Source organism: Bison bison, unplaced genomic scaffold, assembly GCF_000754665.1.
Source record: "Bison bison bison isolate TAMUID 2011002044 unplaced genomic scaffold, Bison_UMD1.0 scf7180017864525, whole genome shotgun sequence".
Lineage (NCBI taxonomy): Eukaryota > Metazoa > Chordata > Mammalia > Artiodactyla > Bovidae > Bison > Bison bison.
In genome coordinates, this window is record NW_011495076.1 from 134,680 (window position 1) to 159,012 (window position 24,333).

General features: G+C 37.7%; 1 protein-coding gene across 1 annotated transcript in view; it reads left to right on the forward strand.

Moving 5' to 3' along the window:
• The window catches only part of BBS9 (Bardet-Biedl syndrome 9), a gene marked incomplete at its 5' end in the record, with an annotated part of 354,880 nt that overhangs the window by 108,731 nt on the left and 221,816 nt on the right, over window positions 1–24,333 (forward strand). Inside the window, 2 exons of the mRNA XM_010831226.1 lie at window positions 10,758–10,930; window positions 17,715–17,867. Of these exons, the coding sequence (XP_010829528.1) occupies window positions 10,758–10,930; window positions 17,715–17,867 (326 nt within the window). The remainder of the gene's footprint in view (window positions 1–10,757; window positions 10,931–17,714; window positions 17,868–24,333) is intronic.

Genomic DNA, 24,333 nt, shown 5'->3' on the forward strand with positions numbered 1-24,333 from the left:
TCTATATTGAGTCCAAAGCAGTGCAGTCTAAGCTGCAGCTTAGTCCAAGGTTAAATTTAGAGTATCTATTAGTAGCACTACACGTTTTTAGTAACTAGCATTTTCAGTAAGAATTGGACAATTAAACTCAGTAATTCCGAAGTAAAACATAGCTGAAAGGAGTTGTGGGGTTTTGTTTTGAAATAAGCAATATTAGAGCATGTTAGTATTCTTGCCTGGATAACTCCATGGAAAGAAGAACCTGGTGGGCTACCGTCCATGGAGTCACAAAGAGTCAGACACAACTGAGTAACTAACACTTTGACTTTTCACTTTCAGAACATGTTTAAATATCAATTGAAATGAGTTAGTGGGAGAGGCTGATGATCAGGAAGTAGAAGGGCATCACAAAGCAATGAAGTCCTTTAGAAGGAGAGAGGGGATGGGATACAGAACTTGGAGGGTGAGGAGAGTTGAAAGTTTACTGTGACAGGATGTAGGTCTAGGGAGACTTTATAGATTTGTTGATGAAAAGATAGGGGAGCTTTGCTGATCTCTAAATTTGAAAAAAAAAGTGTGACATTGGTGTCTTGGAGAATAAGAAAGCAAACTTGTGAAATATAAGCAATGATGAGTTCCCATTAGAGTCTGAGATCCTGAATTTTAAAGTGAATCCAGTCATCCTTAGACAATTTTGCCCAGCAGTGATTTGTTTCTTGTTATCCAAGCAACTAAAGTCAGGGTTTGGATTTTGAAACAGAATTGCAGATAAAATATTTTTATGAGAATGGTTATAATAATGAACTACCAAATCTAAGCTGAGAGAAATAAAGAGCAGAGAAAAGTGATACATGGTGAAAAATTAACAAGTTCAATAGACCACATATCTTGATTAGGTTCAAGAAGTAGTGGGAATTATAGAGCAAGTAAACCAGAAGCACAAACGCTGGTGGTTAGAGAATGAGTGAGGTGTTGATGTCAGAGTTCAGAGAGACTGCAGATTCTGATGACAGGCTCATCAAACAAGGTGTGATGTTTGGGGAGTGGGTTGTAAAGATGGAGAGACAACCAATGGAGACAAAGATTTCTAGGAAATGAAATGTCTCAGTTGTGGATATTGGAGGAGCCTGTTTGATGTTAGCACAATGAATGAGAAAAAGAAATACATATAAACATATTATTGTGAAATTTTAGAGCACTAAGGATCAGGGGCATATCTCCAAAGATTAGAAAGGAAAAAATAAAAACTCAAGGTAAATTAATCAAGAAGCCATTTAACTTTTCATCAAAATTATTAGATACTATTTTAGTTCAATTCAGTCACTTAGTCTTGTTTGACTCTTTGCGACCCCGTGGGCTGCAGCACACCAGGCTTCCCTGTCCATCACCAACTCCAAGAGCTTGCTCAAACTCATGTCCATCGAGTCGGTGATGCCATCCAACCATCTCATCCTCTCTCGTCTCCTTCTCCTCCCACCTTCAGTTTTTCTCAGCATCAGGGTCTTTTCCAATAAGTCAGTTCTTTGCATCAGGTGGACAAAGTATTGGAGCTTCAGCTTCAGCATCAGTCCTTCTGATGAATATTCAAGACTGATTTCCTTTAAGATTGACTGGTTTGATCTCCTTGCAGTCCAAGGGACTCTCAAGAGTCTTCTCCAACACAGCAGTTCAAAAACATCAATTTTTTGGTGCTCAGCTTTCTTTATGGTCCAGTTCTCACATCCATACATGACTACTGGAACAACCATAGCTTTGACTAGATGGACCTTTGTTAGAAAAGTAATGTGTCTGCTTTTTAATATGCTGTCTGTCTAGGTTGGTCATAGCTTTTCTTCCAAGGAACAAGTGTCTTTTAATTTCATGGCTGCTGTCACAATCTGCAGTGATTTTAGAGCCCAAGAAAATAAAGTCTCTCACTTTTTCCATTGTATCCCCATCTATTTGCCATAAAGTGCTGGGATAGGATGCCATGACCTTAGTTTTTTTGAATGTTGAGTTTCAAGCCAACTTTTTTACTCTCCTCTTTCACTTTCATCAAGAGGCTCTTTAGTTTCCCTTCACTTTCTGCTGCAAGGGTGGTGTCATCTGCGTATCTGAGGTTATTGATATTTATCCCGGCAATCTTGATTCCAGCCTTTGGCTCATCTAGCCTGTCTTTTCGCATGATATACTTTGCATGTAAGTTAAATAAGCGTCTGACAGGGTGACAATATACAGCCTTCATGTACTCCTTTCCCAATTTGAAACCTAGAGGATGATGGAAAAATTTTCCTTAAGATCTGAGAGAAATGATTTTCAACTTAGACTTCTATACCCTGTTAAACTGGTAATTAGCAATGAAAGCTGAGTAAATATATCTTCTTAGTGTCATGAGTAGCACTAAGCAATTGCAAATAGCAAATTTATGTTGCCTCAGGTAGGCCTTTGGAATATGGAAAGGATAACTAATAATGCTAAATATTTCAATATCCTGAAAGAGTGTAACATGCTAGAAAGTGTTATTGAATTGAATCAGGTCAAGTTTAAAAGTCCTTTGCTTTTCCATTTTGATTATTTTGCTTTCAGATATAATGAAAGGATTGTAGTCATGTATGTGAATAAGGGTTGAGCCTTGAAAAAGGCTTTCTTTTTGCATCTGTCAAAAGAAAGCATATATAATGCTGAACTGTGTTAAACAAAATATCTTCAGAAGAAAGAAAGTGAGAGTTTTGCTCTACTCCATCTGGCTGGACTGTGCACCTTTGCTCATTTTTCACTCAGCAGATGTCTTTATATCTAATACATCTCATGACTCTTGTGGCGCTCCTGGACTAATTGGAGAAACGAACAGGTAGTGAATCGATTATAGAACACCTGATGTGCTTATAGAAGCACACTTTAGCTGCTGCTGGATTCCAAAAGAATGAGGTTCCATAAGTGATTTTATTTGTGAAGGATCTTTTGGAATGAATAGGAGATTTTTAGGTGGAGGGCATTCCAGAAAGAAGAGAAATTATCTTCAGATGTTTGATAAAGTGTGGGATTTTTATTGTTGGCATTGTTCGGTTGCTTAGTCATGTCCGACTCTTTGTGACCCCATGGGTTGCAGCACCCCAGGCTTCCCTATCCTTCACCATCTCCCGGGGCTTGCTCAAACTCATGTCTGTTGAGTCGGTGATGCCAGCTAACCATCCCGTCCTCTGTCATCCCCTTCTCCTCCTGCCATCAATCTTTCCCAGCATCAGAGTCTTTTCCAATGAGTTGGCTCTTTGCGTCAGGTGGCCAAAGTGTTGGAGCTTCAGCTTCAGCATCAGTGCTTCTAATGAATATTCAGGATTGATTTCCTTTAGGGTTGACTGGTTTGATCTCCTTGCAGTCCAAGGGACTCTCAAGAGTCTTTTCCAATACTACAGTTCAAAAGCATCTGAAACTTCATGGAGTAGGTACTCTGTGATAGTCCTTTAATGAAGCCTCCAAATTTAAGGACAAGTGTTATGATAAAGCCTCCCCAGATGGCACTAGTGCTAAAGAGCCTTCCTGCCAATGCAGGAGATGCCTGAGACAAGGTTCGATCCCTGGGTCGGGAAGATTCCCTGGAGGTGGGCATGGCAAGCCACTACAGTATTCTTGCCTGGAGAATCCCATGGACAGAGAAGCCTTGAGGGCTAAAGGTCATAAGGTCACAGAGAGTCAGATACGACTGAAGCAACTTAGCACACACGCAGGTCATGAGAAAATCTAAACTCACCTGATATGCACCTCCTGCTGCTGTCATTGCTTTAATGTGTACAGTGATTCATCAGTATAATATTGTATTACTATTTATCTTAGAATTTCTTAGCAGTATTATTGAGGGACAATGGGAATATTATATAAATACACTTAGAAAAAAGCCTTTTGAAAATTAAATTTAGAGAAACCATCCACAGTTTGTATTAATATTGAAGAGGTTGTATATTTAGAATATTACACTAATATCTACTGATATTATTTATATTATTTCTTCCAACTTTTGATTTAAAAAGCATTCATCTGCTTTTCCATTTCACATTTAAAAATTTCCAGGATAGCATAAACTATATTGATGCTTTGTTTATGATGTGAATGCAAACATTATTTATATTGATGAACTTCAGATGTTCTGACATGAATTGAGACTGACGTTATGCATTTTTGTGCCCTGCTTAGTTAAATATATTATTTTCTCCATTTGTAGTAGGGTGAAATGGCAATTGACTGGATTCCAATCCTTTAAATTTATTTCATTTGGAAGCTGAAATAGTTATTTCCACGGAGCTGCTGTTGCAAGATGCAAAGGAAAAGAGATAAAAAAATTAATTGAATGTTCATTTTGGAAGCTATTTTAATTACCAATATTGTAAGGATGTATTTTAGAATACAACTCTTTTTTTCATGCTATATTGTAAATAGAAATTTTCATTTCTCCTTTCCATGAAATGTATACTCTGGAAAAATCTCCTGCAATGTTAAATATCTTGGAGTACTAGTACCAAGAAAATGCTTAATAGTCAAAATAATGCCTTATAAATCTTTGACTCTTTGATCCTTGTTGATTTTTGGTAATCTGAAAAAATTCAACTTGCAGATACCATGTTTATATTTTTAAATCCCCCAGCCTCATGGTAATTTTTAACATTTTGACACATTTTTTCCCCCTGTATATGCTGATGAATAGGAAAATAATTAAAGCCCGAATTTGAAAGTTACAGAAAATATCAGACCTATTTAAATGTTTATTATTATGAATTTTACATTTTTCTTGTTTAATGATATTCATGTATTCACAGCAGAGTACTATCTTAGTCCATTTGGGTACTATCTTAGTCCATAGACTGGGTGGCTTTTACATAACAGAATTTTATTTCTAATAGTTTTGGAGGCTAGGAAGTCCAAGATCAGGGCACTTGTAGGTTTGGTTTCTGGTGAGGACCTGCTTCCTGGTTCACAGATGTCTGGCTTTGCAGTGTGTCGTGTGGCAGAAGGGGTAAGAGTGATGCTGAGGTCTCTTTTTTTTTGAGGGATATACATTTTATTGGAAACCTTAAATATTCTTCAGACAGAACACAATGTCTTCAATCAAGGCCCTCACGTGGCCTACAGAGAAAACTGCGATTTCCGGATTGAGGTCTCTTTTTTATAACAGTGCTAATCCCATTCATGAGGACTCCTTCCCCATGACATAATCTCCTCCCCAAGGCCCCATCTCCAGATATCATCACAGTGGATATCAGGACTAAACATATGCATTTTGGGTGACACAAGTGTTCTGCTGCTGCTGCTGCTAAGTCGCTTCAGTCGTGTCCGACTCTGTGCGACCCCATAGACGGCAGCCCACCAGGCTTCCCCGTCCCTGGGATTCTCCTGGCAAGAACACTGGAGTGGGTTGCCATTGCTAGCAAATGAAATAGAGAATTTTATTTATATTTAAGTTTTCCAGTGAGCTTTAGATTTTTTAACTCGTTTTATTCTATACTTTTTGTATCAAAATTTTAATTTTTTCAACCAGTATATTTTGAATATCTAATTTTTCTTGATCTAAATTTTAAAATATAGGTACTTTTCTGGTGATTCAATGGTTAAGACTCTGCACTTCCAGTGCAAGGGGTGTGGGTTTTATCCCTGGTGGGAAACTAAGATCTTACGTGTATTGCGGCCAAAAAAATAATAATACAAAGATAAATTACACTTGTGTAAATCTTTTCCATATAACGTTATAGTTGATCTTCATACTGGCCTTGTGAGCTATGCTTTATTTTCCCCTTTGTGTGGATGAAGAAATTGATGGTTGGATGATTTATTTGTACTAAAGTCATAGATTTAAAAATTTACTACATTTTAAGTTTTGCTTAGGGATAAGAGCTGAGCAACTGGAGATTGCCTTCATAATGTGATACCCTTAGTTGCTTATATATGGCACCACTATGTTGGATCATGGTTATAATGTCCTTAACTATGAGTCTATTTTTATCCCTTTTCAATTCCTTTTCTACTTGGCAGCTTTTATAATAAAAACAAAGAAACAATTACAAATTTTATCATGCCTCTCTCCAGCTTAAAATCTTTTGTGTTGATAATAATATCAAAACTTTTACTAACCCTTATAGGTCTCCCTGTATGTTCTGGCCTGGCCTGAACTTCATCTTTGGGCACTTTTCCTTACTATGACCTTCTCTCAGTTCTTGGTACATCTCTGACTTTTTCTCCCATAAAGTCTTTGAACTTGCCATTCCCTCTACCTGGGCTGTTCTTTCCATCTTAAGCTCCAAGCTTTATGCACAAAATGATTAGGAGTATGAAGTCTAGAATTAGATTAATTAAATCCCTGCTCTGGTTTAGCTTTCATTTGAATGACTTTGAAAAAATTGCTGTGCCTGTTTTTTCCATCTACAGAAATGGAAGTAAAATAGTGCAATTATACTATATAAGAATCAAATGAGATAATTCCTAAAAAGCATGAAGCAATTTCCTGGTACACTGTAAGTGCTAGGCAAATTTTAGCGGCTAGTATTATTTAGCTGCTGTGTTTTATGAAATAATAAAAAGACTGTTTTACCATTAGTCTTTATCATAGCACCCTTTTTATCTGCATCATAGTCCTTTCATAACTTGTAATTATTTGTTATTTATTTGCTTATTTTCTACCCTTCTCACTAGGATGAAGGCCAGGACCAGTATGTGTTGTTCCCCATTGTTTCCCCAGCACTCACTGCTTAATACCTTTTGAATTGAATGAGTAGGTGCAGAGTTACTTAGAATCTTTTTAAGACTATCAAGATAAAGATTGTCTTGCTTTATGGCTACTTTGTAAAGGGAATTGTGTTTCATTTCTTTCATTTGTCCCTTGCCTTTTGAATCTACTGTCCAAGACTTTTCTCTGTTACTTTAGAAAGTGGAAGTCTTTGCCCAGTATGGGGGATTGAGCTGTGTCTCCTAGAGAGTTCATCAGCCTCTGTTCAGATAATTCAAATCTTGATGAAAGATAAAGAGAAATGTTTAGACTTGCCTGCATTTCATTTTGTCAGATTAGGGGTTTGTTGTCTTCCAAGAGTGAGGAAGGAGCTCCAGCTGTGGGCAGCAGAAATAAGATACTTTGTCTCTCCTGGGGAAGCTTTTGGGCCCACTGCCTTTCTTGGCTTGCTCACAACATCCCCTGCTCTCCTTAATGAAACACCCATGCCCACTGTAAGCTGTGAATGGGAACTGAATCCAGCAGTTCCTAGGAGGCATCAGGATAGGTGTCAATTGGATCTGTCTTTCCCCATCATCATTTCAGCCCCAGGACAGCTGAACTTGGAGGTACTTGTTGGCATTTAGCTAAGAGTCCTCTCCACATTTCCTCCAGCTGTAAATGCTAATAAAATGTTTTACTTTTAAATATAATTTAACTAATAAAACTAACCTTTGATAGAAATGTTTAGTGCATTTCTTTTAAGATTTTTAAGTTGTGACACATTTGTATCAAAAAATTACAGTCGAATGGACACACCTCTCCTGGTGTTGGCACAGGCCACTCTGGAGGACAACTCACTCACCATCCAGTCTGTGGCTTTGCAGATGCTGCTCACAGGGAGGGTAGCCACAGTCAAGTGTGGCAGTGCCAGCGTATGCGCCCACTCCTGCTATCATATTCATCTCTGTTTCTCCAATAGTCATGACTACATTTCACCGTCTCTTCTCTCGGGCCTGCATCCCTGCAGCATGGAACTTCATCACCTACATCTGCTACGTCCAGCAAAGAGTGTGCAGCAGAATATAAAGTTTGTGTTTGTGGAGATCACAAAGCTGTAAAAGGAGATGTAACTGGCTCAGCTCAGTGTTGTCTTCTAGAAGGCCAAGGGAATTCCCCAGGCCTGGATGGGGGCTCTGGGCTGGAGCAGACACTTGACCCAAGATGGGAAGACATAGAGAAAGACAAGGTCCTGAGCCGGCCCTGAGCCAGAAGCTATCTTTCTACCTAAGAGGGACAAATGGCTGAGACCTGGAGGCAGCACTGAGCTGCCCAATATGTGTCTTAGGATGCAGGGAGGGACAGATTGGTCTGTAACTTCAGAGGCCTATCTTCTTCCTCACTGAGTTCTACAACTCCCAAGGAGACTTTTAAGAAAGCACCAATCACCAAGGAGCTCAGAGCCTTAAACACTTCCCAGGGCAGCCAAGTCTATTAATACCTATAATTATTAAACAGTTCTTATTGTGCCTTCTTCCCTTTGCTGCTGCTCCCTTGTTATTGCCTAATTCTTCTGCTATGTAATAGGCCTTCATATACTTGAAAATAGTTGTATATCCCTTGGGGAAAGCTCTGATATTTCTGTGGCAAAATCAACCTTAATGGGGTATCCCTGAGTCCCCTGAGTCAGTGATGGTGGAAACCTTGTTCATTCTTCCCCCATCGCTCTGTCTTTCAAGATCTATAGTGAACTTCTTGAAGGCAGAGGATCTTGCTTTATTCATGATTTTATCTCCAGCATCTTGAACTGACTTCTACAAATGAATAGAAGAATGAATAAATATCAGTCTGGGTTTTCTGTGTTGGATGCCAAGCTTGACTTAGGTAAGACCCCAGATTTAGAGGATTCTAATACTAGCATACTTTGTCATTAGCATTCTCCCTTCTACGTGTCTACTCACACCCCTCCATAATTGTACTCTAGTTTTCGTCTAAAACATTAAACCTTCAGTGAAAATTACCAAGAAAGGTAAAGGTTGTCATATCTGACCTTGGCCCTACTGTCTTTGATGGGGAGAAATGAGAAGACATCTGATCAGCACCATGGGCAGAAGCCAACATCCAGAATAAGACTAGAGTGAAGGGAGTGTGGGGAAGGTTCATGACATGAAGGTTCATGTCATATCAGACAGCAGAGAATAGACTGTTTGCATGTTCTGTGGCAGGAATACTCAGTTTATTTTATTCCTTATGTAATTAAAAAGAGTCGACTTGGGGAATGAGAGCAGATATGTTCTTGGATTCTGGTTGAGGATGACAAAGTTAAAAACCAATTTAAAGTTGTAATATATTTATAGTACCATGGGAAGTATAAATAACTATTTTACATGCGTGTATCATAGTACCTTAGGTTCTTTAAGCAAAAAGACTGAGTTAATTTTTATACTCCCAAGATTTATTTCTTTATGAAACATAATAGATGTTCAATAGAATAGGTGACTTTGATCTCAAAAAGTGTATGGTCTCTTTGAAGAGACCAAATATGATTATATGGAAAGTTAAATAAGAATACATGGTTGTACACAGTTAAGTAAACAGTAAACTGTAGACATTCTCTGTATAAATTCAGAGACAGGCAATATTGTGAAGTGGTTAAGACTGATAGATAATCTTTGGATTAATAGATTAATAGATTAATTCTTCTGTAAAATGGGGATAACAGTATTTTCCCTATTGGGTGATTGAGATTTAAGCAAGAGAGTGAATGTGAAGTGCTTTAGATAGTGCCTGGTACATATAAGGCTGCTACATGTTAGTCAGTCAGTCATGTCCAACTCATTGCAACTGTAGCCCACCAGTCTCCTCTGTCCATGGAATTCTCTAGGTAAGAATACTAGAATGGGTAGCCATTCCTTTTTCCAGGCAATCTTCCTGTCTCAAAGGTTGAACCCTGGTCTCCTGCATTGCAGGCAGATTCTTTACCATCTGAGTCACCAGGGCAGCCCAAGGCTACTATCGATGGTAGAGAAATAAAGTTTTCTTGGGGTAGTTGAGATTGAAGCCAAATCCTAAAGGATAGGTCGAGTTTAGACAATTGGAAAGAATGATATTTATCATAAATTCTAGCTCTGACATTTAATTTACTTTGTGACCTTTGGCAAGTCTCTGAGATTCTCTGTGCCTGGTTTTCTTTTTTTGTAGAAGAATGAGTTGTTACAATTTTAGTGCTCGATGCATAGTTGGTGCTCAACATATAATAGTTGCTCTTATCATAGATGTAGTTATTGTCACTGCTGTCATCATCACTGTCATCTTTGTTGTCATCATCAGCATCATCAGGGTATGAGGCAAGAATTTGGCTATGAGCTGTGGTTTCAGGGAATGGAGGGAACCAAGATTTCTATTTGGGGAAGGGTCTTATTGCAAAATCTTTCTTCAAATGAAAGAACTACTAGAAAAATAGAAAGCTTTGATTATGATAACAGGGGTTTAAACTGGCTGCTGTGGCCAGGATGTGGGACTTGCTGTAGAATAAATTTTATTTCATATCAATTTTCTGAAACATATAATGATACCAGGTATACTTTTGCAATGGCTGTTTTCTTACCTTTTTTGTTTTCTTTCTTTGTTTTCTTACTTTTTGAGTAAAGTTTTTTTTTTGGAAGGATCCAAATTTTGTGTTTTTACTATACTGAAACCTATCATAAGATAAATAGTTAAAAGGACCATACTCTGCAGCTTGGCACTGTGATCACATACCTTTGGAGTGAAATTTGAAAATGTTAAGTTATTGATGCAGAAAATCACAATAAGGTCATAAAATTATTTTTATTAAGCCAGTAGAAATTATATCTATATTCCCAAAATGAAATCTTTGTCCTTTTCATTTTGGTGTTCATGTCAGATTTAGTGATAATTCATGGCATCACTGACTTGATGGCATGAATTTGAGCAAACTCTGGGAAATAGCGAAGGAATGGGGAGTGTGGTGTGCTGCAGTCCACGGGATCACACAGAGTCAGACACAACTCAGCGACTGAACAACAGCAATACATTATTTCAGCTAGTAATTGTGTTAATAAGCCTTTTGCTTAATTGCTTTTCTCTTTAGAACGATACCGCATTCAGAGTGAACAATTTGAGGATCTTTGGCTTATAACAAATGAGCTTATCATCCGCCTTCAAGAATATTTTGAAAAACAGGGAATCAAAGATTTCACATGTTCTTTTTCTGGATCGGTGCCCCTTGAAGAATATTTTGAGTTGATTGATCATCATTTTGAGGTGTGTATGATCATAACCCATATCATCTGTAGTTTTTCAGTGTATGAAAGAGAAGGGGATCCTGTAGAGGTAAGAATTCTAGGATACATGCCATTAGGCAGTGCGCCAAGTTGTTATTCTTATGTGGGTGGTGGGGTTGTGAATCTTTTCCTGCCCTCTTGCCCAATTTGTGATCAATTGCAGACTTTTACAGAGTGGCTGCCTGGAGCTAAGCATGTGGTCTGGCCTCAGAACAGAGCTGGTTTAAGTCTCCCACATGGGGGTTTAACCTTTGACCCCAATAACCCAGTGCTAAAACTATTTGAGCTTATCAGCAGCCATTTGGCTAACTAATTCTAGCAGGCCATAAATGAGGTGTGATTATAAAGTAAAGTGATTTTTCCTTTTCATTTTTAACAAGCACACCAGAACTTCTGCATCTGAATAAGGGTTAATCACATAAAATATTCTCGAGTATCTGGCAGAATGGGTGCTTGGTAAATGCTGAAGGATTAAATGTCTAGATCAGTGAGATTTGCCAGTGACCTTGTTGCCTGGATATGTTTGCACTTCTTCTTTGGAATTATCTTCAGAGCCTGTGTTAGATTTTCTTGAGTATCTTCAGAGTGTCAAATCTTTATCCTTTGAAAACTGATTTGATATTTGGAAATAGTCAAGATTAATGTTTTTGTGAAAACACTTAAACAATGACAGTCATTGTTTTAAGTCCCATGTGTTTAAAAAAAGAATTCACCAAGCTTTACTTACTTATTTGCCTGTAAGTAGATCCTGTAGGGAATTACACTGAGGAATTTCAGAAAGATATTGAAAATTATTTAAGGAAGCATTGGTTTCCTAGAGTGGCTACTTTTTAAGGAATCCATAGGTTTTTGCATCTCTGTAAACGTGTGTGTGTGCAAGCGTGTATGTGTGTATTGTAGAGAGAGAGGAAGAGAGAGAGAATATGTAAATTGTCAGTCACATGAACATTCTACTTAATATTCAGTTCCTTGAACATTCTAAGACAGTTGACTTTAACCTATAAATAAAGACTTCTTTGAATACAGTGTCAACATAAAGGGAAATTTTCAGTGAATACAGTCCAATTGCAGATAATACAACATTATCAAATAAATTAATTTGGGTTTTCTCTGACCTATGCTGATAATATTGTATAGGATAGTATACTTTGACCAAATTGTGGCACCAAAAGTCAATAGTTTGGGAAATAATATTTAGATACTCTAAGTATTGAGAACCTTTTCAATTCTCTAGGATATATCTGAAGAAATTCCTGCCTAACTATGCGAAACTGAGGTTCAGTGACTTACAGAAGAGAGTCCGTAGAAAGACTATACTGATTAAATATTTGTAACATTTAAAATCAAAAACATTAGTTTCTAATTGACTATGTTTGACATATAGTCCACATCCCTCCTGTCTGTATATTTGCTGGCTAGTTAATCCTTGCAGTTTCTACATCACGGACATTTCTGGAGAGGGACTTAGGGAATATGTTCAACTATATACACTTTTACTTGTTAAACAAGTTAAAAAGGGCATGCTTATACTTCCTTTACTCTCTGGCCCCACTCTCTACCTTTTTTTTTTCTTTTTTTAAATACAACTTTCAACTTTAAATAAAGGTGGCTTTTGGACTCCAAGTGTCCTTTAGCATAAGCTCCATGAAAACAGAATTTTTGTCTGTTTTATTCATTGTTGTAATTCCTAGTGCCTAGAACATTACTTGGCACTAAGATACATACATAATTGTTAAGTGTCGAAATTCTGATATGTGAAAACATTTCAATCACTGCTATTTTGTTACACATGCAGACACCTGGCTGATGTCTCAATATTGAAGATATATTTTTTATTTCATGAATTGAGGAAATAAAATATTATAGCAAGAAGTCATACAATTAAAAGTGAAGTATTGATAACTTTGATCTCTGATTCCTCTGCCTTTTCTAAAACCAGCTTGAACATCTGGAAGTTCACGGTTCATGTATTGCTGAAGCCTGGCTTGGAGAATTTTGAGCATTACTTTACTAGCATGTGAGATGAGTGCAATTGTGTGGTAGTTTGAGCATTCTTTGGCATTGCTTTGGCATTGTCTTTCTTTCTGCTGGATCATTGAAAAAGCAAGAGAGTTCCAGGAAAACATCTATTTCTGCTTTATTGACTATGCCAAAGCCTTTTACTGTGTGGATCACAATAAACTGTGGAAAACTCTGAAAGGGACGGGAATACCAGACCACCTGACCTGCCTCTTGAGAGACCTATATGCAGGTCAGGAAGCAACAGTTAGAACTGGACATGGAACAACAGACTGGTTCCAAATAAGAAAAGGAGTACGTCAAGGCTGTATATTGTCACCCTGCTTATTTAACCTCTATGCAGAATATATCATGAGAAATGCTGGGCTGGAAGAAACACAAGCTGGAATCAAGATTGCCGGGAGAAATATCAATAACCTCAGATATGCAGATGACACCACCCTTATGGCAGAAAGGGAAGAGGAACTAAAAAGCCTCTTGATGAAAGTGAAAGTAGAGAGTGAAAAAGTTGGCTTAAAGCTCAACATTCAGAAAAGTAAGATCATGGCATCTTGTCCTATCACTTCATGGGAAATAGATGGGGAAACAGTGGAAACAGTGGCTGACTTTCTTTTTTTTGGCTGCAAAATCACTGCAGATGGTGACTGCAGCCATGAAATTAAAAGACGCTTACTCCTTGGAAGGAAAGTTATGACCAACCTAGATAGCATATTCAAAAGCAGAGACATTACTTTGCCAACAAAAGTCCATCTAGTCAAGGCTATGGTTTTTCCAGTGGTCATGTATGGATGTGAGAGTTGGACTGTGAAGAAAGCTGAGTGCCGAAGAATTGATGCTTTTGAACTGTGGTGTTGGAGAAGACTCTTGAGAGTCCCTTGGACTGCAAGAAGATCCAACTGGTCCATCCTAAAGGAGATCAGTCCAGGGTGTTCATTGGAAGGACTGATTTTGAAGCTGAAACTCCAATACTTTGGCCTCCTCATGCGAAGAGTTGACTCACTGGAAAAGACTCTGATGCTGGGAGGGATTGGGGGCAGGAGGAGAAGGGGAAGACAGAGGATGAGATGGCTGGATGGCATCACTGACTTGATGGACATGAGTTTGGATAAACTCTGGGAGTTGGTGATGGACAGGGAGGTCTGGCATGCTGCAGTTCATGGGGTCGCAAAGAGTCGGACACAACTGAGCGATTGAACTGAACTGAACTGAACTATTGATAACTTTTGCAATATTCTTCTTAAAAAATTAGTTGTTATATCACTTTAAATTTTGGTAATGAATTTTTTTTCCCTTCAAGAGAATATTCTTTGATGTTGCTACTTAAGTGCTTCTTAAGTGCTGAAACTCGGGTTAAAGGAGGGTAATAAAATTCCAAGATTTTCTCTCACTGTTTGCAGATGACATGATCCTCTACATAGAAAACCCTATAGACTCCATCAGAAAATTACTAGAGCTAATCAATGATTATAGTAAAGTTGCAGGATATAAAATTAACACACAGAAATCCCTTGCATTTCTATACACTAACAATGAGAAAACAGAAACAGAAATTAAGGAAACAATTCCATTCACCATTGCAATGAAAAGAATAAAATACTTAAGAATAAATCTACCTAAAGAAACAAAAGACCTATATATATAAAACTATAAAACACTGGTGAAAGAAATCAAAGATGACAAAATAGATGGAGAAATATACCATGTTCATGGATCGGAAGAATCAATATAGTAAAAATGAGTATACTACCCAAAGCAATCTATAGATTCAATGCAATCCCTATCAAGCTACCAACGGTATTTTTCACAGAACTAGAACAAATAATTTCACAACTTGTATGGAAATACAAAAAACCTTGAATAGCCAAAGCAGTCTTGAGAAAGAAGAATGGAACTGGAGGAATCAACCTGCCTGACTTCAGGCTCTACTACAAAGCTGCTGTCATCAAGACAGTATGGTACTGGCACAAAGACAGAAATATAGATCAATGGAACAAAATAGAAGGCCCAGAGATAAATCCACGCACCTGTGGACACCTTATGTTTGACAAAGGAAGCAAGAATATACAGTGGAGAACAGACAATCTTTTTAACAAGTGGTGCTGGGAAAACTGGTCAACCACTCATAAAAGAATGAAACTAGAACACTTTCTAACACCATACACAAAAATAAACTCAAAATGGATTAAAGATCTAAACGTAAGACCAGAAACTGTAAAACTCCTAGAGAAGAACATAGGCAAAACACTCTCTGACATAAATCACAGCAGGATCCTCTATGACCCACCTCCCAGAGTAATGGCAATAAAAGCCAAAATAAACAAATGGGACCTAATTAAACTTAAAAGCTTTTGCACAATGAAGGAAACTATAAGCAAGGTGAAAAGACAGCCTTCAGAATGGGAGAAAATAATAGCAAATGAAGCAACTGACAAAAAACTAATCTCAAAAATATACAAGTAGCTCCTGAAGCTCAACTCCAGAAAAATAAATGACCCAATCAAAAAACGGGCCAAAGAACTAAACAGAAATTTCTCCAAAGAAGACATACAGATGGCTAACAAACACATGAAAAGATGCTCACCATCACTCATTATCAGAGAAATGCAAATCAAAACCACAATGAGGTACCATCTCATGCCAATCAGAATGGCTGCGATCCAAAAGTCTAAAAACAATAAATGCTGGAGAGGATGTGGAGAAAAGGGAACCCCTCTTACATTGTTGGTGAGAATGCAAACTAGTACGGCCACTATGGAGAACAGTGTGGAGATTCCTTAAAAAACTAGAAATAGAACTGCCTTATGACCAAGCAATCCCACTGCTGGGCATACACACTGAGGAAACCAGGAGTGAAAGAGACACGTGTACCCCAATGTTCTTCGCAGCACTGTTTATAATAGCCAGGACATGGAAGCAACCTAGATGTCCATCAGCAGATGAATGGATAAGAAAGCAGTGGTACATATACACAATGGAGTATTACTCAGCCATTAAAAAGAATACATTTGAATCAGTTCTAATGAGCTGGATGAAACTGGAACCTATTATACAGAGTGAAGTAAGTCAGAAAGAAAAACACCAATACGGTATACTGATGCATATATATGGAATTTAGAAAGATGTTAATGATGACCTTATATGCGAGACAGCAAAAGAGACACAGATGTGTAGAACAGTTTTCTGGACTCTGTGGGAGAAGGCGAGGGTGGGATGATTTGAGAGAATAGCATTGAAACATGTATATTATCATATGTGAAACAGATCACCTGTCAAGGTTCAGTGCATGAGACAGGGTGCTCAGGGCTGGTGCACTGGGATGACCCAGAGGGATGGGATGGGGAGGGAGGTGGGAGGGGGGTTCAGGATGGGGAACACATGTACACCCATGGCTGATTTATGTCAATGTATGGCAAAACCCACTACAATATTGTAAAGTAATTAGCCTCCAATTAAAATAAATAAATTTTAAAAAATTCCAAGTTTTTTCCCCAGTTGTGTGTGTTTTCTCCACACATGCATTGAAAAAGAGGGGAGTTTGGTTTGATATCAGAAATGTAAACTATGTTTGATTTCTGAACATACTAAATATGATACTTCAGAAGTATTATGACTGTTGTAAAGTTAAAGTAGCAGTTCACATGTTCTGGTTTCATGGAGTGTTCCCTATGACTTTGATCAGTTTTCTTTATTTTAATAATATTAAATTCAAAAATTATTAAAGAGTTATATGGAAAAGAGTCATTTCTGATTCTCATCCTCCCATTATTCAGTCTCTTTGGATGCAACTTTTGGTGTCCAGTTTCTTGTGATCTTTCTAGAATTGTTCTATGTAGTCACAACTATGTTACTGTACAAATTTTTAGAAAAAAATACATGCATGACATTCTGTATTTTTTTACTTTGCTTCTTTGAATGCATCTTTGGCTAGCATTGCTTATCTGTACCTACCTACCTTTTTCCTCTATTGATAGCAGTTTGATTATTAACATTATCTTACTGTAATTGGAACAGAACAAATTCTGTAATGAATATCTTTGCATGTACATTACTTTTTGCAAGCACACCTCTTGGAAAAATTCCTGGAAGTGTGATTGCTAGGTCAAAGGCTGTTATGTTTGAGAACTATTTGTATTAAATTCTCTGTGATCTTGCCTACTTTTCTAATGGATTGGTGCTCTTTTTCTTACTTATTCGTTTGGGTTGTTGTCACTTTTTTTTTTATCAGTTTATAGATGCTTTCTAGATATTATGGCAATCACATAGGACTTTTTTTTTTAGTTAGTAATTTATCAGGTGTGTGTGTGTGTTTGTATATGTGTGACTTTTGGCTTTTGACTTATAAAGATCTGTCTCATGCCAAAATTATTTTAAAAATACAATTTTCTAGTACTTTTGTTTTATTTAAACTTTTGATTCCTCTGCAGTTGATTTTGCTATAAATGCTAGGGGAGAGATTATAAATTATTATTCTTTTTTTCCCTTGTATATTTAATCAGTTTTCACAAAATGTTTATTAAATAATCTGTCTTTATCCCTTGGTAAGTGGGCCATTTTTACTAAATTTCTATCCAGCCTATTTCACTGTATCATTTATGTATTCATGAATCAAATATCATACTGTTTTAATTCTCTAAACTCCTCCTCTTTACCCTTTTCAAATTTTTATTGGAGTCGCCAGTATCCCTACTTTAGAAACATTTTTGTTGTGCACATTTAGCCTGAATTAAAGAAATTCTTCATTGTAGTTGCGGATAAATGGTGAAAAATTAGAAGAACTCTTGTCTGAAAGAGCTGTACAATTTCGGGCCATTCAACGTCGGCTGTTAACAAGGTTCAAAGATAAAACACCTGCGCCCCTCCAACACCTGGACACCTTGCTGGATGGAACTTACAAGCAGGTAAGTATAATATCAGTGGTAGTTTTCTACTACTAGATATAATTTTTTCCCTCACCCTAGAGTCACATACCAGACTACCAAGGTTAGGTGTTTCTTTCCTGTATATTATGAAACAGTGAACAGCATACAAGCTTTAGAGTCAGAATTTAGTCAAGCTCTGTCACTGTCTACTTATGTGACTTTGAGTAAATTAGAATAGGTCCATCCATATTTTACTTTTCAGAGTTTTTGTGAGGATTTTCTGTCATTTCTTTGAAGCAGCCAGCATAATGCCAGGCATATAGTATATGCTTCATAAATAGTAGCTATTATGGTTAGTATGTTTTTTGGACAATTCTTGGTATATCCCATAATTGTCATAATTCTCAAATTGTCTTACAGAGTAATTGGATCATACATCCAGTTTTTGTCAGCTGATGTTTTAAGATAGAATTCTGTTTTTAAAATTGATGTAGAGTTGATTTACAATGTTGTTCTAGTTTATGGTGTACAATAAAGTGATTCAGATACACACACACACACACACATTCTTTTTCATATTTTTCTCCATTATGGTTTATCACAGGCCACTTCCCTGTGCTGTATAGTAGGACCTTGTTTATCCATTCTATATACAATAGTTTTGGAGAAGGCAATGGCACTCCATTCCAGTACTCTTGCCTGGGAAATCCCATGGACGGAGGAGCCTGGTAGGCTATAGTCCATGGGGCTGCTAAGAGTCAGACATGACTGAGCGACTTCACTTTCACTTTTCACTTTTCACTTTCATGCATTGGAGAAGTAAATGGCAACCCACTCCAGTGTTCTTGCCTGGAGAATCCCAGGGACAGAGGAGCCTGGTGGGCTGCCGTCTGTGGGGTCGCATAGAGTCGGACACGACTGACGCGACTTAGCAGCAGCAGCAGCAGCATGCAGTAGTTTGTGTCTGCTAATCTCAAACTCCCAATCCCTTCCTTCCCCAGTTATCCTCCCCCTTGTCAATCACAAGTCTGTTCTTTATGTCTGTGAGTCTATTTTGTAGTTAAATTCACTTGTGTCATATTTTAGATTCCACATATAAGTGATATCACATGATATTTATCTTTCTCTTTTGTCTTAGTATGATCATCTCCAGGTCCATCCGTGGTGCTGTATAACATTATTTCATTCTTTTTTATGGCTGCGTAATATTCCATTGTGTATGTGTACCATATCTTTATTCATCTGTTTGACCATTTAGATTGTTTTCATGTCTTGGCTATTGTGAATCATACTGTGAATATAGGGGTATGTGTATCTTTTTGATTTATAGTTTTGCCTGGATATATGCCTAGGAATAGGATTTCTGGATCACATGGGAACTCTATTTTTAGCTGTTGAGAAACCTCCTTAACTGTTTTTCATAGTTGCTGCACCAACTTACATTACCACCAACAGTGTAGGAGGGTTCCTTTTTCTTTATACCCTCTATAGCATTTGTCGTTTGTAGACTTCTTTAGTACTGCCATTCTGATGGTGTGAGATGGTGCCTTATTGTAGTTTTGATTTGCATTCTCTATTAATTAGCAATGTTGAGCATCTTTTCACGTGCCACTTGGCCATGAGATGGAATTCTTTAATGGCCCTTTGTTCGAGCTCAAAAAGTCTTTTTTCTTCCTCTTTGAGTCTTTCTTCTACCAATGGTTTATCATTTGCATAACTAGGGTTATCTGAGTCTTACTCTTAAGGTATTACATCTTTAAAAACTATTCAAAATTATCATCTCAGGCTTGAAATAATAATTTTTAAAATTGAAATTTCATGGATAAGGTCTCTTCCAGTTCTACTATAAAGAAGTCAGCTTTGATTAACTACATTATGTCTTCTTACATTATATCTTCTATACAATATCAGTGATCCATTTCAAAATCAGTGTTGATGATATACATAGTCTGTTGATTTTTTTGATTGAATTTTTTGTTGAGATAGTTGTATATTCCCATGCAGTTATAACAAAAAGTACAGCTAGGGACTTCGCTAGTGGATAAGAATCTGCCTGCCAGTGCAGGGGACACAGGTTCGATCCCTGGTCCGGGAAGATCCCACATGCCTCAGAGCAGCTAAGCCCATGAGCCACAACCACTGAGCCTGATTGCTGTGATTACGGAAGCCTGCATGCTCTAGAGTCCATGCTCTGCAGTTAAGAGAAGCCACTGCAATGTGAAGCCTCCGCACCACAACAAAGAGTAACTCCTGCTGGCGGCAATTAGAGGTAACCTGCAAGCAGCACTGAAGACCCAGCACAGTCAATAAATAAATAATTTAAAAAGAAACTATAAAAAAATACAGCTAAATTTCATGTATCATTTACCCACTTTCTTCCAGTGGTATCATTTTGTAAAACTATAGTATAATATTAGAACCAGATTATTGACATTGATAAAATCTATAGATTTTTATTCAAATTTCCACAATTTTACCTGTACTTATTTGTGGATGTGTTAAGTTCTGTACAGTTTTATGTAGGTCTGTGTATCCACCGTCTTGTGTATTCAAGATACCAAGCAGCTCCATCGCACAAGACTTCTTCATGTTGCATTTTATTGACAAAACACCCTCCCCAACACTGCTTCTCTACCACATTCTGCTGTTTTTGGAAGAATGAATCAGATATTGTTTTCATAGTTAGCTTTTCTAAAGGGAAGAACCATGGAGAAGGAAATGGCATTGCACTCCAGTATTCTTGCCTGGGAAATCCCATGGACAGAGGAGCCTGGTGGGCTACAGTCCATAGGGTCACAAAGAGTCAAACATGACTTAGTGACTAAACAATAACAGCAACAGCAACAACAAAAAGAAGAAAAATAGCTTATTATGTGAACATCACTAAATGTATTGATAATATATTTGCCTCTTGAAATTTTCATGGTTATTTGAAAATCAGTAGCAATTGGAGGGACAGTCTGCAGCAATAGTAGATTTTTGGCAAGAACATGGGGCTTCAAGACCAAAGACCCCAGTTCTGTCACTTATAAGCTGTGTGGCTTTTGGCAATTTCCTTACCTTCCCAGAACTTCAGTTTCTTTCCATAAAAAGGAACACATACTCACTGTCTTATTACAAAGATTCTATTCCATAGTGGATGTAGAAATGCTTGGTAAATTGTTCTACAAATACAGATTGCAAGTTTCTTCTGTGCTGAAGCAATTACGTGACTCAGGTCAGTAAGCACTAATGCTGTTTCTGTTCCAGACTTTTTTTGCTGTCTTAGGTATACTTTTTGTTTTGGTTTGTTCTTCATTTTCCTTCTTTTTTCCCCTCCTTCTTCTTCTTCATATATCTTTGATGATCTATCTCATTCTTAGGCTTCCTGCCACATCTGCACTTGGAGCTGAAGAATCTTGTCTTTAATGGTGCTGTATCATTTTGTGGACACAATGGCAGAGGGATCTTTAAAGGGGTTTGATGAAGATCCTTGATTTAATGCTTTCCATATTTTATATATAGCAAGACTTTCTTTGTCTTTTCTACATTCTAAGTTCTGGGATTTATTTTTTTCTGCTTAGGTCTTAAGAGTGCTAGATGTCCAGGAGCTGCTATGAATTCCAATAAATTTTTTAAGACAAACTGAGGGTGAAGCCCAAATCCCTTCATAAATGAATGATTGTATGTTGCTGAGTTGGCTGTAGTGTGAAATAATTGATATGGTATTAATATATTTATTCATGTAATAGTGATGGTATAGTTGTACAGGTTCTGAGGTCAAAGTTTGGCTTACTATCTCTTCATTCAGTAATGGTAGCTATTGTTATTTAGGAACCAAATGTCAGTTTGCCAGGTATAGAGTGGGTAAGGCCAGGGTGGGCAGGCAGTATGACTTCTGTGCCCTTGGTGTTTAGCAGAAGCTCTTGGGTGTGTGCATGCTCAGTCGCTTCAGTCATGCCTGACTCTTTGCAACCCTGTGGGCTGTAGCCTGCCAGGTTCCTCTGTCCGTGGGATTCTCCAGGCAAGAATACTGAAGTGGGTTGCATTTCTTCCTCCGGGGGATCTTCCTGACCAAGGATTCAAACCCACGTCTCTTAGGTCCCCTGCATTGGCAGGCAGGTTCTTTACCATTAGCGCCACTTGGGAAGAAACTCTTGGTATTACTAGCCTACACAGTGAAGACTGAACTGAAGATAGTCTCTAGTCTTCTAATGACTTGGGGTGTAGGATCATGAGGTCAAGCGACTGTCTTCTCCGCATCCCAGGTTGTTTCATCTGGATGTATTCTTAGAAGGAAAATTTCTCAGTCAAAAAATATTTCTCACTCACAAACAAACACATATCACACACACACACACACACACACACACACACGTGCACATACATATTGCTTAGCAAAAATGTACTGAATTATAATTCTGCTGGCAGTTTATAAAATAATGTCTGTTTTCTAGGTATTATTGTTTTTGATAATTACAATTCTTAACCTGATAAGATAATTTTACTGTTATCTTAATCTTTCTTTGCTTATCAGTGAGGTTGAACATTTAAAAAATGTTAACCAGCCATTTACCTTTCTTCTATTGTGATTTACATGTGTAAAACCTTTTGGTCAATAGTTTATCAACTAGTGCAGCTTTTTGTTATTTTGTGTATGTTAAGCTAGCAAGCTTTTAGCATACTTTTGTCATGTGTAAAAAATACTTTGTGTATGTAAGAATTGTAATCTCTCTTCATATGTAAAATTTTACCAATTTGGCATTTGCCTTTTATTTTTTAGACAAGTAAAATTTACAAAATCTTTGCATAGTAAAATCTATTCCTCTTTTTCCTTCAGACATCACTGTCTAGGAAAGCCTTCCTGTGCCAAGAGTACATAAATATCGACTAAGAATTTATTTTAACATTTTTATGCTATCATTTGTTATATATACTTTTTTAATCCATCTGGAATGTATTATGCAATTTAGTGGGAATCTGATCTTCTCATCAAAAATGGTGAACTAGTTGTCTCGGCCCCTGCTTATTGTATAATCCTTTTTTTTTCTTACTGAGCTGAAATACTATTTGTAACATTTAACGATTTTACTGTATAGCGAACTATTCCAAACCTTAGTGGTTTCAAACAACAACAATTCATTATTGCTCATGAGTCTTCAAATCAGCTGAGCAGTTCTGCTGACCTGGGCCATGGTTAGCTGTTCTTGTTTGAATTCACTCATGTGTCTCTGGTTAGCTAGTTGGTCAGCTGGAGACTAGATGTACTTACATATTTGGCATTTGGCTCACAGTTACATGGAGTGATTGTGCCACATGTATCTCCTGTGCGGCAGGCTGGCCTGTGCTTGTTCACCTGGTGGCTACAGGTCCCAATATACAAATACTCTTCAAGTCTCTGCCTGTGCTATGTCTCTAATTCCCATTGGTTTTGACCAACCCAGATCAAAGGGCTGGGAAAATAAACTCTTCTTTATTGAAGGAGTAAAGGATTGTGGGCATTTTCACAATCCACCCCAAATTAGCATATAGTAATGGCGGCTCAGAGGGTAAAGAATCCGCCTGCAATGTGGGAGACCTGGGTTCAGTCCCTGGGTTGGGAAGATCCCCTGGAGGCGGGCATGGCAACCCACTCCAGTATTCTTGCCTAGAGAATCTGCATGGACAGAGGAGCCGATGGGCTGCAGTCCAGGGTGTTGCAAAGAGTCGGACATGACTGAATGACTAAGCACAGCACAAATTAGCAAAATGTTTTAAAAGCTAATTTTTGCAACTTTCCTAGCCTTTGAACTTAGGTTTTTCTATATTTTGTACTTTGAAACCTATATTTTTTTTGGTTACTAAAATTTCATTAATTCATAATCAGTGTGGTCTATGGATTCTAAAGATAATTTCTCCCGCAATTAGTTAGATTTAAGAAAACAGAACATCTGCGCTATTTTCAGGCTAGTGCCCAAATACTTGCCTATGTGCTAAGTTATGGTCAGCTGTTTTGGGGATGGAATCTGTTATTTAGTCTCTTGTCAGTCACCGCCATAGTCCTGTCCAAGGTGGGCTTTATCTGTGCAGTCACAGAACCCTGTGTTTGGTTTGAACACTCTGTGGTAGCCATCTTGAAATTCTTAAGACTTTTTGAACATGAGGCCCCATATTTTGATTTTGCTCTGGGTCCCTCAAATAGTGGAGGTTGTTGTTGCCCTATTGGGATTTCTAACGAGAATAAGACAATTGGGAGTTCAGATGTAGAGTATAATTCAAAGACATACTGTTTTTATTACCACTACCCCAAAATCACTTGTAAGTTTCCTTAAAGATGAACAGGAAGGGATGTAGTGGGCTCCTCTGAATAGCTCAAAGGTTTTTTCTGGGACTGGCCTCTTGGTTAGCTGACAGTGAAGTGACAAGGGTTATCGCATTTAAGGTTATCATCTTGCAATTAGTTGTGTCTAAGCATGTTGTGGGTGGCAGCCTGTGGGTCATTGGCTTCAAGATGCACCACGAATAGTTATGAATTTTGATGTACAAA